Genomic DNA, 13,886 nt, shown 5'->3' on the forward strand with positions numbered 1-13,886 from the left:
CAAGAAAAGTAGCAACAATAAAATCCCTTTCACAGTTTATTGATAGATGGAATGAAAAATGAAAAACTGTGACTATATAAATATAGAAAGCGATAAATATGATGCAGTGACTATTATTGACGCTCTGGGGACGAGGGCATCATCGACCGCGTATCTTTCTCGTGTATTTCAGTTTATATCTCGCTGAAATCATTATGTAGAATCATGAAAAAAACACTGACTAAATCCGTTATCTGTCTTCTTTTCAAAACTTCCATTGTCAGAAGTATTAAAGTTTTTAAAATTAGGTTAAATAGGCAAAAAAGCAAATCGTGTCACCTTTCTTGGTTTTACTTGCGTCGGGAGCGTTTAGGACCGCTCTCAGCGGAAGATCGCTATTCACGTTCTAAATACGCTGCGTTTGAATCGGCGACCACGTGATTGCAGGCACACAGGCTTAGCCCACTGAGCTATGAACACAGGTATGAGCTTCGCTGCTGAAAGTGGCAACACTGGCGCAAAGCTTCAGCGGCAGAGACGTATCCGTGTGCTATATTGTAGCCGATCAGTGTAAACACTACCCAGACATGTGCTCTTGTTTATTTCGGTCACAATGGGCGTATTCACATATTTCTTTACCCAATACTAACTGTCAGATTATCATGTTATTATCATGCGAATAGCGCGATTTGCAAGTGGGTGGGCGATCAGAGCCGCTTCGAGACGCAGACGCTTAAGTCAGTCACTCTTGTTCTTTCAATTCGTATCACGAAGCTGTAAAAATATATTTAGTTTCTACCTATATATATTTGAAAAGTAGACCGTCCAAGGTTTCTGAGAGTATTTTTAAAATGTGTATATGACAAAAACTCGCGGAGTTATTTAAACGGTTTTGCGAAATTTCTGTCAGATCCCGCCGGCGGGATCGCCGGTTCCAAGGGGTTAAATTAAATCTCACTGCATACTGTAGAATCAATATACCCAATTTAAGCATGTCAGTATGATTCAAAATATGCTCATATTAAACCTGCTGTAGTCAAAGTGTGAAGGACACTGAAATGAAATATATGCCACTGCCATTCAGGGTTTTTTTTTCTCTCCCTGCCTACTGGGATCCAGTACTGGAACTCACCGTCAGTAAACAGAGGTTCTGGCAGCTTCCGTAAGAAGGATTTCAGTAGACTGCTGATCACATTTAAATCCTGCCATTTCTAGGGATAAAAATTTAAGAGGCACAGTTATCACGTAATACTAATATATATAACACTGCACACTTGCAGACATGCATGTATCCTTATGATGCAATTGAAGTAAACGCAGTTCTCTGGAATCGCATGCTTGCAGCACCAAGATTTTGTGTCCGCACATCCAAGATATTGGGCCCTCACCCACTACGCATGTCCGTTTTGTTATGTAGTAACATAAGTTACAGTGTAGTACAATAAGGAAAACTGAGTGCCATATTATACTTTCATTCCGCAAATCCTTGCCAGGAAGCATTGGCAAGTTTCACCCCATTTTTAGAATGAAAGTAAAATATCCAACTCAGTTTTCCTTATTGCGCTGCACTGTAACTTATAATGCTATATTAAAATGTGCACATTTTATGTGGACTTGACCATAGAAATATGAAAAGTTCTGTTATGTTACACGGGCAGATGTGCGAATGCACAGTCCATGTACTGAGAAGAATGTCCTGGCTTTAAAGTGATATCTCAAGAAGCCAATTCCATAAATACAGCAATATCACTGAGTTTAATGCTTAGTCTACTCACCTCTTCAGCAAGGTTGATGTCAGCCCCCTTGTTGAGCTGGTCCTGCAGACTGGACACCATGGCATTGTTCCCAGGGACTCTATAGATCCCTATGTATTCCAGGCCCATCTCCTCTACCAGCCCACAGCAAGTCTCTACTATGAGAGGGACAAACTAGGACAATGGGAAGGAGCCACATGAGTGTGCATGAACAAGGACTGACCCTGAGACCCCTAGGGGGTGAACTGAAGCAGTTAAAGCCACATGAAGGCACAGTGAGGAAGCAAATAGACATGAATAAGCAGAGGCCCAGGGAGCAATGCAAAGCTGAAAGGAGCTGCCCGCTCACCTTGTTGATGGCCCCAGGCTGGCAGTCCTCTAGCCGCACCCCAAACACCTTGGGTCCTGCCTTCTTGACCTTCTTCATGAGGTTGATTCCCCATGGAGCTTTGGGAAGGTTGTTTTCCTCTGCGGTCAGAAGAGACCCAATAGGGAGAAAAGGCCACGTTAAACAGACCATGCGCCATTTTGGCAGCATTGCATCCTGACGAAATTGGCTGCAAATGGCTGATTCCCACACCGTCACCGTACTGTGCTACATTTGCTCACCTTTGCCGTCAGTCTTAGGGGAAAGAGGTGGTGCCCCAGGATTATCTGCCTTGGGCAGAAGGAAGGAAGGCTTCATGCGGGGCATCTTTGGGGACAAGTCTGGCTTACTGCCCATGGGACTGAAGGGGAAACAGATGCACTCATCACTATTCAAAAACACATGGGTACTCACCCTCAGGCTCATTGCAACACAAGGCTAACAGACACCAAACAACAAATATATCATGTGCTACATGCAGCAATTAATGGAGGTCAAAGTGAAAATTTCCTGCTGGTTCAGTCGTTCACAGTTCAGAAGATATAAAAAGTTTTGAGTCACCCGTTTGTAACATTAAATGGATGTACACACACTAGCAAAATGGGTGACTGCTATCAGGGGTGTTTTCTGGATTATCTTAAATTAATGCATAGAGCAAAACAAAAGGGACAGCTTGCAGAGTTAAGATGCTATATAATTATACCTAATGAATATGGCTGCAGACTCTACTAAGTGTCCTTTATAAGTTTGTATCTGAAGACCTTCAGATGCTAAGTGATTTATAATTAAGCAATAACATACTAGGAGTGTGGTTGTACTCCAATATATCATGGCTGTGATTTGGTCTTAGGCATAGGGTGCAGGCCGAGTGTGAAAGATAATCACAGCCGTGGTATATTGGAGAACACCACATGACTTTGGGCATGTTATTGCTTTTATACAATCATAGAGTTCATAGAGTAGCATTTATAAGTTAACATTAATATGCCACAACAGATAATACTTTGCTTCATTATTTATTTAAACATTTATGGGCCTCTGCAAAAAAATAGCTCCCACCAACCAACTGTTAACTGTTGCCAAGCAACAGAAATACTTGCTCTCAACTACTTTGAACAATATAAAAATTTGCTAAATATATTAATATTTTACTGCTTAACTGTGGGACATTTACCAAAAGCTCCCGTTAGCAACTTTAGATCGCTGAAACCATTGAACTAATGAAATGAGTAACCATGCATTTGGGAAACACACCCCTGCTCTGCTTTTATTTTTTAATTTTGTTGATCAACTTCGCATCTTCCGTTTTTGAACGAGTTGCATCATTGTTGTAAGTTGCATCATTTATGTGAATTACACCAGTGTTTTTAGTGCAAAAGTTAATATTTTACATAAAATGTCTTATTTTCAGCAAATACAATCCATACTATTTTAAGCTATTTTAAGACATATATTTTAAGAAACATAAGTTAAATTCAATTATTGCTTTGTAGTCTTATACTTGAAAAAAAGTCTTATAAAAGTAGTGAAAAATGCTAAAGGAACATCCTACTTGCCAACAGTAGCGATCAAAATTATAAAACAAGGGACATAAGTAATTTACAAAATCACTGCTTACCCACAATTATCCAAGAATTGAAGAGATATATTTTTACTTAATTTCTTCAGTAAAAACTCTCACATCACAAAATAAAAGGTTGAATGTCCTTAGTGCAAACAAAACCCAGACATGTGCTCTTGTTTATGGGAGTTTTCACATGTTTTCTTGAGCCAGTAACAACCGCAGGATTATCGCATTGTTATCATACGAATAGCACTATTTGCAAATGAGTGGGTGGCTTTGTGACTCAGACACTGTCAGTCTTGTTTTTTTTTTTCTTCTCTCTACAAAGTTCTAAAAATATACTTTGTTCCTCTCTCTCTCTCTTTTTATTATTTGTTATTCTCTGATAACAGCACTCATAGAAAGCCTCTTGTCCAATTAGTTTTATTGGTCGGAACTGCTGAGTAAGCACAAGTATCAGATGTCCTGCAGTCTATAACTTCTCTCAGACTATAAAGTTTTAAAAATATTTAACCTGAAATCCACAGTATACAACCTTCATCTTTAATGGAATGGTGGCAATTGTACAAGACAATATACTGTTGCTCGGCCTCTGTTTAATATTTTTTATTTAACTGTTAAAGAAACTCAAGAAAAAAACATTTAAAGCCCTGTTTATGAGGGCCCCACCTCTGCTTCCTGTAGTCATTCAGCTTCTTATTGATTAGTGCTTGCCTAGAGGATCCAAACTCCTGAAAAATAACACAAGTATGATTTACTAACTGATAAACACAACTATTTATTACTTTTTGGGGTCATATACATGGACTAATAGTGTGTTACACAGGTTTCTAACATTGCCTAAATCATCCTGTGGTGGTATATGCACTTTAAAAGCTGCAATGATATGGCACCATTGCTTTTTTTGTAAACAAGTTTGAATACACACAGTTGCCTAAGATTAGCAAAATAATTATGTAAACATATTACAAGAGGGTGTGAAGGGTGCAGTAAGGTGTTGTACATTTGAAACATGTACAGACATGAAACTCAGGGGTCCTCGAACCTCGCTGTCAGTCCTGCTGTTCTCACATATGACCTTGATCCAGCTGAGCATGTCATCACGGTCCTCAGCCTGCAGAAGGTACTCGCAGAAATCCTGCGTAGTGAGGCGCAGCACGTGTTTGCGTTTGGTCTCACTGTATGCAATGTCTACCAGGCAGCTGTGGATACTGATTAACTGCTCATCCTCACAGTTTGCCGACCTGGCCCCTCCCCCCAGGGTGGCGCCATGCAACACTGCCTCCCGCTTGTCTTTGTAGAGGTAGAGCAAGTGGGAACGCAGCACAGAGAAAACCCGCTTCCATGGCCGCATGCCACTGGCCAGCTTCTGGGATGTGGAGAGGGAAGGACTATGGGTCATTTTTAAAGCATAGCTTATATATATTCTCACATTAGACATATTGCAGGTTTTCAAAACTTTTTTGTGTTTGTGCTTCGGTATGTAAGGAGCTGTAGTGATTAAGATGAGATTACCACATACCCTCTGATCTTACTCACCTTGCCCTTCTCTGTGAGGATCTGCTTATAGTGCAGCCACCCCTCCTTGCGTACGTTGCTGAAGGTGAGGGTGCCAAGCTCAGAGGTGGAATGGCGCTTGCAGTGTGCCTCCACTACGTTGCCAAGGCTGTCAAAGGACTGAGCGTGAGGAAGGAGAACAGGTCACCAAAGTGCATGTGGGTAAACACCTGATCACACGTCAAGTCAATGGGGCATAGGTATACCAGCTACACATAGAAGAATGAGTCTATAAGACATTTCCATAACCTTCTCTGAAACTCATATGTAATGCTGAAAATCACAAAGGATAATAAAAAAAAGTTCATTTAATGGGCTATTACAGTTGCCAAGCGCAAGTAATAGTGGTTAAATTAGTGGATCCTGAAGGACGTAGAATAGAAATTTCAGTTAAGTTCTAACTGGATAGAATGAGTAAACCATGAATGTCGTGAAGAGGAAACATATTTGCCAAATAATCAGAGGCTGCATGAAAATGTTGGAAAGCAGTGTTGTTATGCACATATGTATGTTATAAAAACTCACCCCATCTGCAAAAAAGCTTTTGACTCTTTTTGGCAGTCTCCTGTAAGAAGAAGAGTAGAACATGAGAGATATTGCATACAAATAATGAAGAATGGGCCAGTACATTGTACTTGTATGGCGACGCCTTTGAGTTTGTTTCACCAATTGAAGTCTTGGACAGTTTTTCACTTTTTAATATACTTCTCTGATTATGATTGTGATGGACGGCCTCATGGACTTGATTTGGAGAGGACTGAAGGTGTATAAACTACGGCATAGGGTTGGTATCCCAGTATCTTGTTATACTATGTCATTGGACCTGTCAAATCTAACCTGAATGTTCCACCCTTAGTCAAATTATTAAGCAGCAGTTTTTGTAATCTGATTCCCTGGGTTCCAACCCTGCCACCTGAGCTCTGCTAGCTCACCAAGCTCCATGTCCACATCAGTAATAAAAACCTACTTATTTCATACCTTTCCCTCTTACTCAATATCTGTCAATGTCAGTGCTTGATAAACAGAGCTTGGCTGTCTAATCAAAGCACTCGGAAGTCCATCTGGTTCTTTGAAGATTTACTTCAGAGGCGACAAAATTCAGCTAGAGTAGTACTCCACCAAACGTTATGGGTGTAGGTGTGCTTCACCCGCAGACTAATTAGCATGAATAAAAACCTAAGGGTAAGGCAACCAATAACAGGTAGCCTTGAGGAACACCAGGGCCCTGCACCCAGAGTGGCAGCACTGCTAAGTGTATCACCCTGCCAAAGATCACAGATGGCTTCTCAGTGGCATCCTGGACACATAATTCTGGTTGCTGTGTGGGTCAAAGGAAGATGGTAGCAAGCCATATTAGATACAGGTTTGCCTATTTGTCTGTAGCCATTTGTCATTTCACCCATGAACTGAAGCTGAAGCTACAACCATAAACCACACAGCCATTAAGGTTTACAAACAGTACTCCTTGCTTTTGGAAGGTGTGAATTTCATTCTCAAGTAGAGTGAGGCAGTGTACAACTCAACTATGTATTAAATTGTTCATGATAAAGGTAGAAAAACAGATTGAGAAAAGGAAAAGAGCCAATACAGGAGAGGAACCAAAATCTCCACAGTAAGGAGAAAAAAACACCTCTGGGAATCTAAGGGCAACTAGCTGCCCAACCCCCCCGGGCTATAACATTATAGAATGCAAATCCATCGATGCTAAAATGGACTTTGTGACTGGATCATCCCAGGCAACTATCTTAGCTTAAGACATATTGGTCAACCAATGCACCATCATAAAATGAGAGCTGTTACTCATTAAAGTTAATGAATTTATTAACAATTAGGCTGGACCAGCCATCTGAAGACAACAATATAAACAGCCAACCTATTGACACATGCAAAAAATTATCAATAACTGGAGAAAATTAATAGGACACTCAAGAACATCCACAGTGAGCCCTGTTGTAGCACCCAGGTATCACTGATAGTGATAGCCACAGTCATGTGAAAAAATTAGTATTTAGTACTTTATTAAATTGTACTAAACTGCTAGTCAATCAATCAATATCTTGATTGTTGATTATTGTACTGATCAAAGTTTGATCATAGCCCATGCGATAAGTGTGAAGTTTTTCGGTTGCATAATCGACACTGGATTACACCTGGATTACACCTGTTGATTAGCCGCTTTGGCTAGCCTACCTGCTGCTGTTGCATCTACCTCATTCAAGGATGTGGATTATCAAGCTTTTGTTGTGGACTTTTCTGCTCTTTGCTTTATCAGCTGCACATCCACGACTGACATACACCGCAGAGGAAATCCATCTGTATCGCTCTCAATATGAGCTGCCTGCTGCGTTACATTTTCATCGGGAGATTCTTCGTCGCCGACCCAGGTATATTCACCGTGGATCCAGAAAGAACTTCTGCATGGACCACAATGGTTCTATTCCATCTCTCTGGTCGGTGGGTCCACGAAAATCTGTACGTGCAGAGAGATCTGCCGACCGCAGCCTATTAGCAGCGGTGTCTAGGCCGTCTGGGATCATTCATGATTGTTTAAAATTTTCCGTTTTTAATGTCCGTTCACTCAACAACAAAGCCGTCTTCCTATCCGAGTACTGTACTGATCAGAATTTGGACATTGTTTGCCTTACTGAAACTTGGCAGCAGCCTAATGATTTTTTCCACTTAAATCAAGCGCTGCCCCGTGGGTTTGTTTACATCGCGAAACCTCGCGCTTCTGGGAAAGGTGGTGGCCTCGCACTGATGTATCGCGAGACCCTCAAGGTTGTTCCAGTGACTGTGAGAGAGACATCTTCTTGTGAAATATTGGCGGTCCAGTTAAAGGGTCCCACACCTACCCTCATTGTGACTGTTTATCGCCCTCCCAAGCCTTCTTCTGTTTTTATAACTGAATTTTCATCTATTTTAGCAGATCTTTGCACTATGACTCCTAATGTAATTTTAACTGGAGATTTTAATTTTCATATTGACAATCCTACAGATTCATTATGTAAAGAATTTATTTCCACTTTGGACAGTTTTAATATTGCACAGTTTGTCGATTTTCCGACCCATAACAAAGGTCACACGCTGGATTTAATTTGTTGTTCTGGCCTTATACCTTTTGATCTTAATGCATTTGATCTTCCTATATCAGACCATAAGTTTTTAGTTTTTAAGATTTCCATTCCTATATCTAGTTTAGTTAAACAACGCACCATATCCTTCCGTAATGTTAAAAAACTCAATGTATCTGATTTGAATAACGAACTTTCTGTGGCATTATCTACCTTCAATTTACAATCTTTTTCTCCTGTTGACCTGGTTGATCAATATAACTCCATTTTATTTTCTGTATTGGATAACTTGGCACCTCTTCGAACACGCATTGTTACTTTTACAAAATCCTCCCCTTGGTTCACTCCTGGTCTCCGTTTATTGAAACAAGAATGCCGCCGTTTGGAACGTCTCTCTAACAAAACTAGGCTTGTTATTCATCAACAAATGTACTCTGATCATGTTGCCACCTATAAAAATGCTTTAAACTCTGCTAAATCTGAATATTACTCACATTTAGTTAACCATGATTTTAATATCAGAGCACTTTTCTCTACTGTCCAAGGACTTACTAAATTATCAGAAACCGTCTTCCACTTTACTACTATATCCCAATGTCAAGATTATTTGGATTTTTTGCATGACAAAGTCGATACAATCCATAAACATTTGACTACATCTTCTATGACACACATTGATTGTAGTTGGATTAATAATTTACATATATTGCCGCTTGCTACACTTTCTGATTTTATTTTACCATCGGTTCAACAAATCAGTAATCTCGTCGTTTTGGCACACCCATCTACTTGCTCTCTTGATCCTCTCCCCACATTTCTTGTTAAATCATGTCTCTCCATACTCTCTCCGGTTCTCACTACCATAGTTCATTCTTCGTTGTCCACCGGAATTGTTCCATTATCACTTAAAACTGCTTCAGTTACACCTCTAATTAAGAAACCTGGTTTAGATCCCAAAGATTTTAATAATTATCGACCTATTTCTAATTTACCATTTACTGCCAAAATTCTTGAACGTATTGTTACTGCACAACTTCAGGATCATCTTCAAAATAACAATCTGTTTGAGCCTTTCCAATCTGGTTTTCGCTCTAAACACAGTACTGAAACAGCTTTAGTTAAAATCACCAATGATCTCCTTCGTGCAGCTGATTCTGGTCTTTTTTCCATTCTCATTCTCCTTGACCTCAGTGCCGCCTTTGATACGATCTCGCACCCAGTCTTACTCGAGCGTTTGGCCGGCATTGGGGTCACTGGTACTGCCCTAAAATGGTTTGCTTCATACCTCAGCGACAGGAAACAATTTGTACAAATGAAGAATATCAAGTCATCCTCATTTCCATTATATCATGGAGTTCCTCAAGGCTCAGTGTTAGGTCCTCTTTTGTTTATTATTTATATCCTTCCCCTTGGTAATATTTTTCGGCATTTTGGAATTTGCTTTCACTGTTACGCTGATGACATTCAAATGTACATTTCCACAAAACCTAGTATTCCATCATGCCCAACTGCACTTATTGATTGTTTACAGGCCATTACATCTTGGATGACAAATAACAAACTCAAATTAAATGGCAATAAAAGTGAAGTTCTTCTTATTGGTTCCAATTCTACACTTTCCAAATCCCCACCTATCAGTATAAGCATTGAAGATTGTTAAATTTGCAGACGACACTAAGGTGGGCGGGGTAGCAGATACTAATCAAGCAGCAGAGAGGCTTCAACGGGATCTGGATTTAATTAGCGAATGGGCTGATACTTGGCAGATGAAATTTAACACAGATAAATGTAAGGTAATCCATGCAGGGAGCAGAAATATACAGTACAGATATTTTATGGGTTCCACTGAAATAAAGGTAGCTGATTACGAGAAAGATCTCGGTATGTATGTTGATGCTTCCATGTCCCACTCTCGCCAATGTGGGGAAGCAATAAAAAAGGCGAACAGAATGTTGGGTTATATCTCTAGATGTGTGGAGTTTAAGTCAAGGGAGGTGATGTTACACTTATATAATTCCTTGGTAAGACCCCACCTAGAATACTGTGTGCAGGTTTGGTCACCATACCTCAAGAAGGACATTGCTGCCTTAGAAAAGGTGCAACGAAGAGCTACGAGAATGATTCCTGGTCTTAGAGGAATGTCTTACGAGGAGAGGTTAGCGGAACTGAATCTGTTCAGCCTTGAGCAAAGGAGACTAAGGGGGGATATGATTCAGGTCTATAAGATTCTAACGGGTCTGGATGCTGTTCAGCCAAATGACTATTTCAATATTAGTCTAAATACTAGAACTCGTGGCCATAAGTGAAAATTAGCGGGAGAACATTTTAAAACAAATTTGAGGAAGCACTTCTTTACACAGCGTGTAGTCAGAGTATGGAATAGTCTTCCTGCTATTGTAGTGGAAGCTAAAACCATGGGTTCCTTTAAATCAGAGCTAGATAAGATTTTAACAACTCTGAGATATTAGCTAAGTTCTCCCCAAACGAGCTTGATGGGCCGAATGGCCTCCTCTCGTTTGTAAATTTCTTATGTTCTTATGTTCTTATTGTCTGGTCCCCGTTTCCTCTCAGGTCAAAAGTTTAGGTGTAATACTGGACTCTACTCTTTCTTTTTCCTCACATATTAACAATACAGTTCGCATAGCCTTTTTTCATTTACGCAATATTTCTAGACTCCGCCCATCACTCACTCAGCATTCAACCCAAGTTCTTGTGCATGCCCTTGTTACCTCACGTCTCGATTATTGTAATGCCCTTCTTTTTGGTTTACCCCAAAAGCTTCTCCAACGACTTCAAAATGTCTATAACTGTGCTGCAAGAATTATTACTCGCACAAAATCAACTGAACATATTACACCGATTCTCATTTCCCTTCACTGGCTCCCAATAACCCAAAGAATTCAATACAAACTTCTTCTTCTCACTTTCAAGTCACTTCGTAATCTTGCTCCCACATATCTGTCTGATTTGCTTCACCCATATACTCCTTTTCGTGTTCTCCGTTCTTCTTCTTCTGGTCTTTTGTCTATTCCTTCGGTTAAAATGGTTAAAATGGTTAAAATGGGAGCCAGGGCCTTTAGTTACACTGCACCTAAACTCTGGAACGCACTACCCATTCATATTCGTCAGTTGGATTCTGTTAACATTTTTAAATCACAACTTAAAACTTACCTCTTCAAATCTGCTTATTCATTGTAATTTTATTTTATTTATTATTATTATTATTATTATTATTTTTTTTTTCCTAATTTTTATGTATTGGTGATTTTATTCCATGTGTTTCTGCTGTAAGGTGTCCTTGGGTGTCCTGAAAGGCGCCATCAAATAAAATGTATTATTATTATTATTATTATTATTAAGAAATATCAACATATCAATATTAAATCTTGCTTCAAATAATATAGGTGATATAATTGTATCACCTATGCAAAAACAGGAAACAAATTCACTTATTTAAAAAAAAAAAGAAATTAAATAAGATGCCCATTCCTACTGAGGAAAGTTAAGACACCCTATGCCCTAATAGTTAGTATGTCCCTCCTTGGCTAAAATAACCCCAAAAGATGTTTTCAAAACCACATATCAATCTCAGAAATCGCTTGCAGAAAGTTTTTCCCACTCAAATGCAAAATTCCTTAAGCTGTGTGATGTTTCAATGGTGTCTTGCGTGCACACCCCGTTTTAAATCACCCCACAGGATCACAATAAAATTCAGATCCGGGCTTTGACTTGGCTATTCCAGAACTCTCCATTTCTTTCTTCTAAGCCTTTTCTTTGTAGATTTGCTGGAATGTTTTGGGTCATTGTCATGCTGCATGGTCGACCCCCACTTCTGCTTCAACTTCTGGACAGATGATCTCACATTGTCCTCAAGCACCCTCTGATACAATGAGGAATCCATAGCTGATTATATAATGGTGAGCTGGCCAGGCCTTGCTGCAGCACCAAACCATGACATTTCAACCCCCATGCTTCACAGCTGGTATGAGGTTCTTTTGCTCAAAATCTGTCTTTGGTTTATACCAAACATGTCCTCTGTTACTGTGTCCAAATAATAAAATTTTAGATTGATCTGTCCAAAGCACATTATTCCAAAAGTCCTGGGCCGGTATGCATACAATTTCTCAGAGTAAAATTTCACTCTTAAATGCGTCACAATTCTAAGAGTGACGTGATTTTGCTCCTACTCCCAGACTTAAGAATAAGTGGCATGCATAAACATTATTAAGTGTTAAGACTTGGTCTCAGCTCCTAAATTATTTAAGAGAGCTGGAGAGGACTCCTAAGCCAGTTAGGAGTTGAATGATGGCAGCTGCACTACGCGCACCCAGAGGGAGACCGCGCACTTTCCGTCAAAGAAAGGACGTCCTGCAGACGTACGACAATAATGAATTGATAAAAAGGTACAGGCTCAATCATGAGGGCATTCTTTTTGTTACCAACCTAATGAGGAACCGGATACAATCTCCTACGTCACCTAAAAATGCACTTACATTTGAACTGAAGGTGATAATGATGCTACGTTTTTGGCAACTGGAAAAATATAATAATAATAATAATTATTATTAATAATAATAATAATAATTATTATTATTATTATAATCATCTATTATAGCGAGGGTCATAAGAGCAATATAAGTAGTGATACAAACCTGTAGCTTGCATGCTTGCTTTATAAACTGTGATTTCCTTTCGCGAGGTCGATAAAACATTATACCACCTTTTTTCACATTCTTCTGTTGAACGCCTCGTCCGAGGTGACGCAGCATTTATGGACCTGGCAATAGCCTCCTAAGCTTTTTTTGTCCGTGCTTGTAACAGCTGGGCCAAACTTTCATTTAAGCACCAACTGTGCCAAAAGAATATGGGAGGTATTTTCTGCAAAAAATAAAATTAAAATTAAAATGATAAAAAGAAAATACAATCTCCACTTTGCCATTTACTTCCCAAAGTCTGTGCATAAAAATCCTGCACAAATTAAAATTAAAATGAAATAGCACTATTTGCATTTTAATTTTCCACTCATGTATGAGTGGAAACTGTTTGGTAAAAGAACTGTTTGGTAAAAGAACTGTTTGGTTTGTTGTCCAGTTTGGTTTTCTTTTAGAATCCAATGTCTTGCTATGAGTTTTGCGTTTGACCCATAATTTATACAACATGTGCATCTATTAGTGGAAATTGATTGGTGATGTGCAAGGTAGATTTTCGTACAACCAATTAAAGGTATGATTACAGAAAGGTATGTTGTATAAAGCTCTACATTAACGGTTTAATGTCACTAATATATTCACCGTGCAGCTCCTCTATTGGTTGAACTCTATTTGGGGCGGGATTTTATTTGTAGTCCTCATTTCACGAAACTTAAATGCTGGCCCAGTCAGCACTTAAGAATTGGACTTAGACTTTGCTGAAAGTTACTTTTAGCAGCTTTATACAATGCTCTTAGGTCCTATTTTTTGCTAAGATTTTTTTAACTCTTAAGTCCAAGTGTACGACCATTCTTAAGACCATTCATAAGGAAGTTTTATGCATACCGGCCCTGGTCTTTGTCTAGGTGGTCTCTGGCAAACTTCAGTCTTGCCCCGATATTGTTT

At 39.4% G+C, this 13,886-nt stretch overlaps 1 protein-coding gene across 9 annotated transcripts in view; it reads right to left on the reverse strand.

The window, feature by feature from the left end:
- Positions 1-13,886, reverse strand: part of LOC111836755 (rho GTPase-activating protein 23-like) — a 122,118-nt gene that overhangs the window by 17,667 nt on the left and 90,565 nt on the right. For all 9 annotated transcript variants that reach the window (XM_023798301.2, XM_023798296.2, XM_023798297.2 and 6 more), the window contains 8 exons: positions 5,747-5,786; positions 5,204-5,341; positions 4,710-5,033; positions 4,334-4,395; positions 2,343-2,461; positions 2,083-2,201; positions 1,755-1,907; positions 1,112-1,190 (listed from right to left, as the gene is read on the reverse strand). In XM_023798301.2, the coding sequence (XP_023654069.1) occupies positions 1,112-1,190; positions 1,755-1,907; positions 2,083-2,201; positions 2,343-2,461; positions 4,334-4,395; positions 4,710-5,033; positions 5,204-5,341; positions 5,747-5,786 (1,034 nt within the window). The remainder of the gene's footprint in view (positions 1-1,111; positions 1,191-1,754; positions 1,908-2,082; positions 2,202-2,342; positions 2,462-4,333; positions 4,396-4,709; positions 5,034-5,203; positions 5,342-5,746; positions 5,787-13,886) is intronic.

The sequence above is a fragment of the Paramormyrops kingsleyae genome, chromosome 5 (genome assembly GCF_048594095.1).
Source record: "Paramormyrops kingsleyae isolate MSU_618 chromosome 5, PKINGS_0.4, whole genome shotgun sequence".
Taxonomy (NCBI): Eukaryota; Metazoa; Chordata; class Actinopteri; order Osteoglossiformes; family Mormyridae; genus Paramormyrops; species Paramormyrops kingsleyae.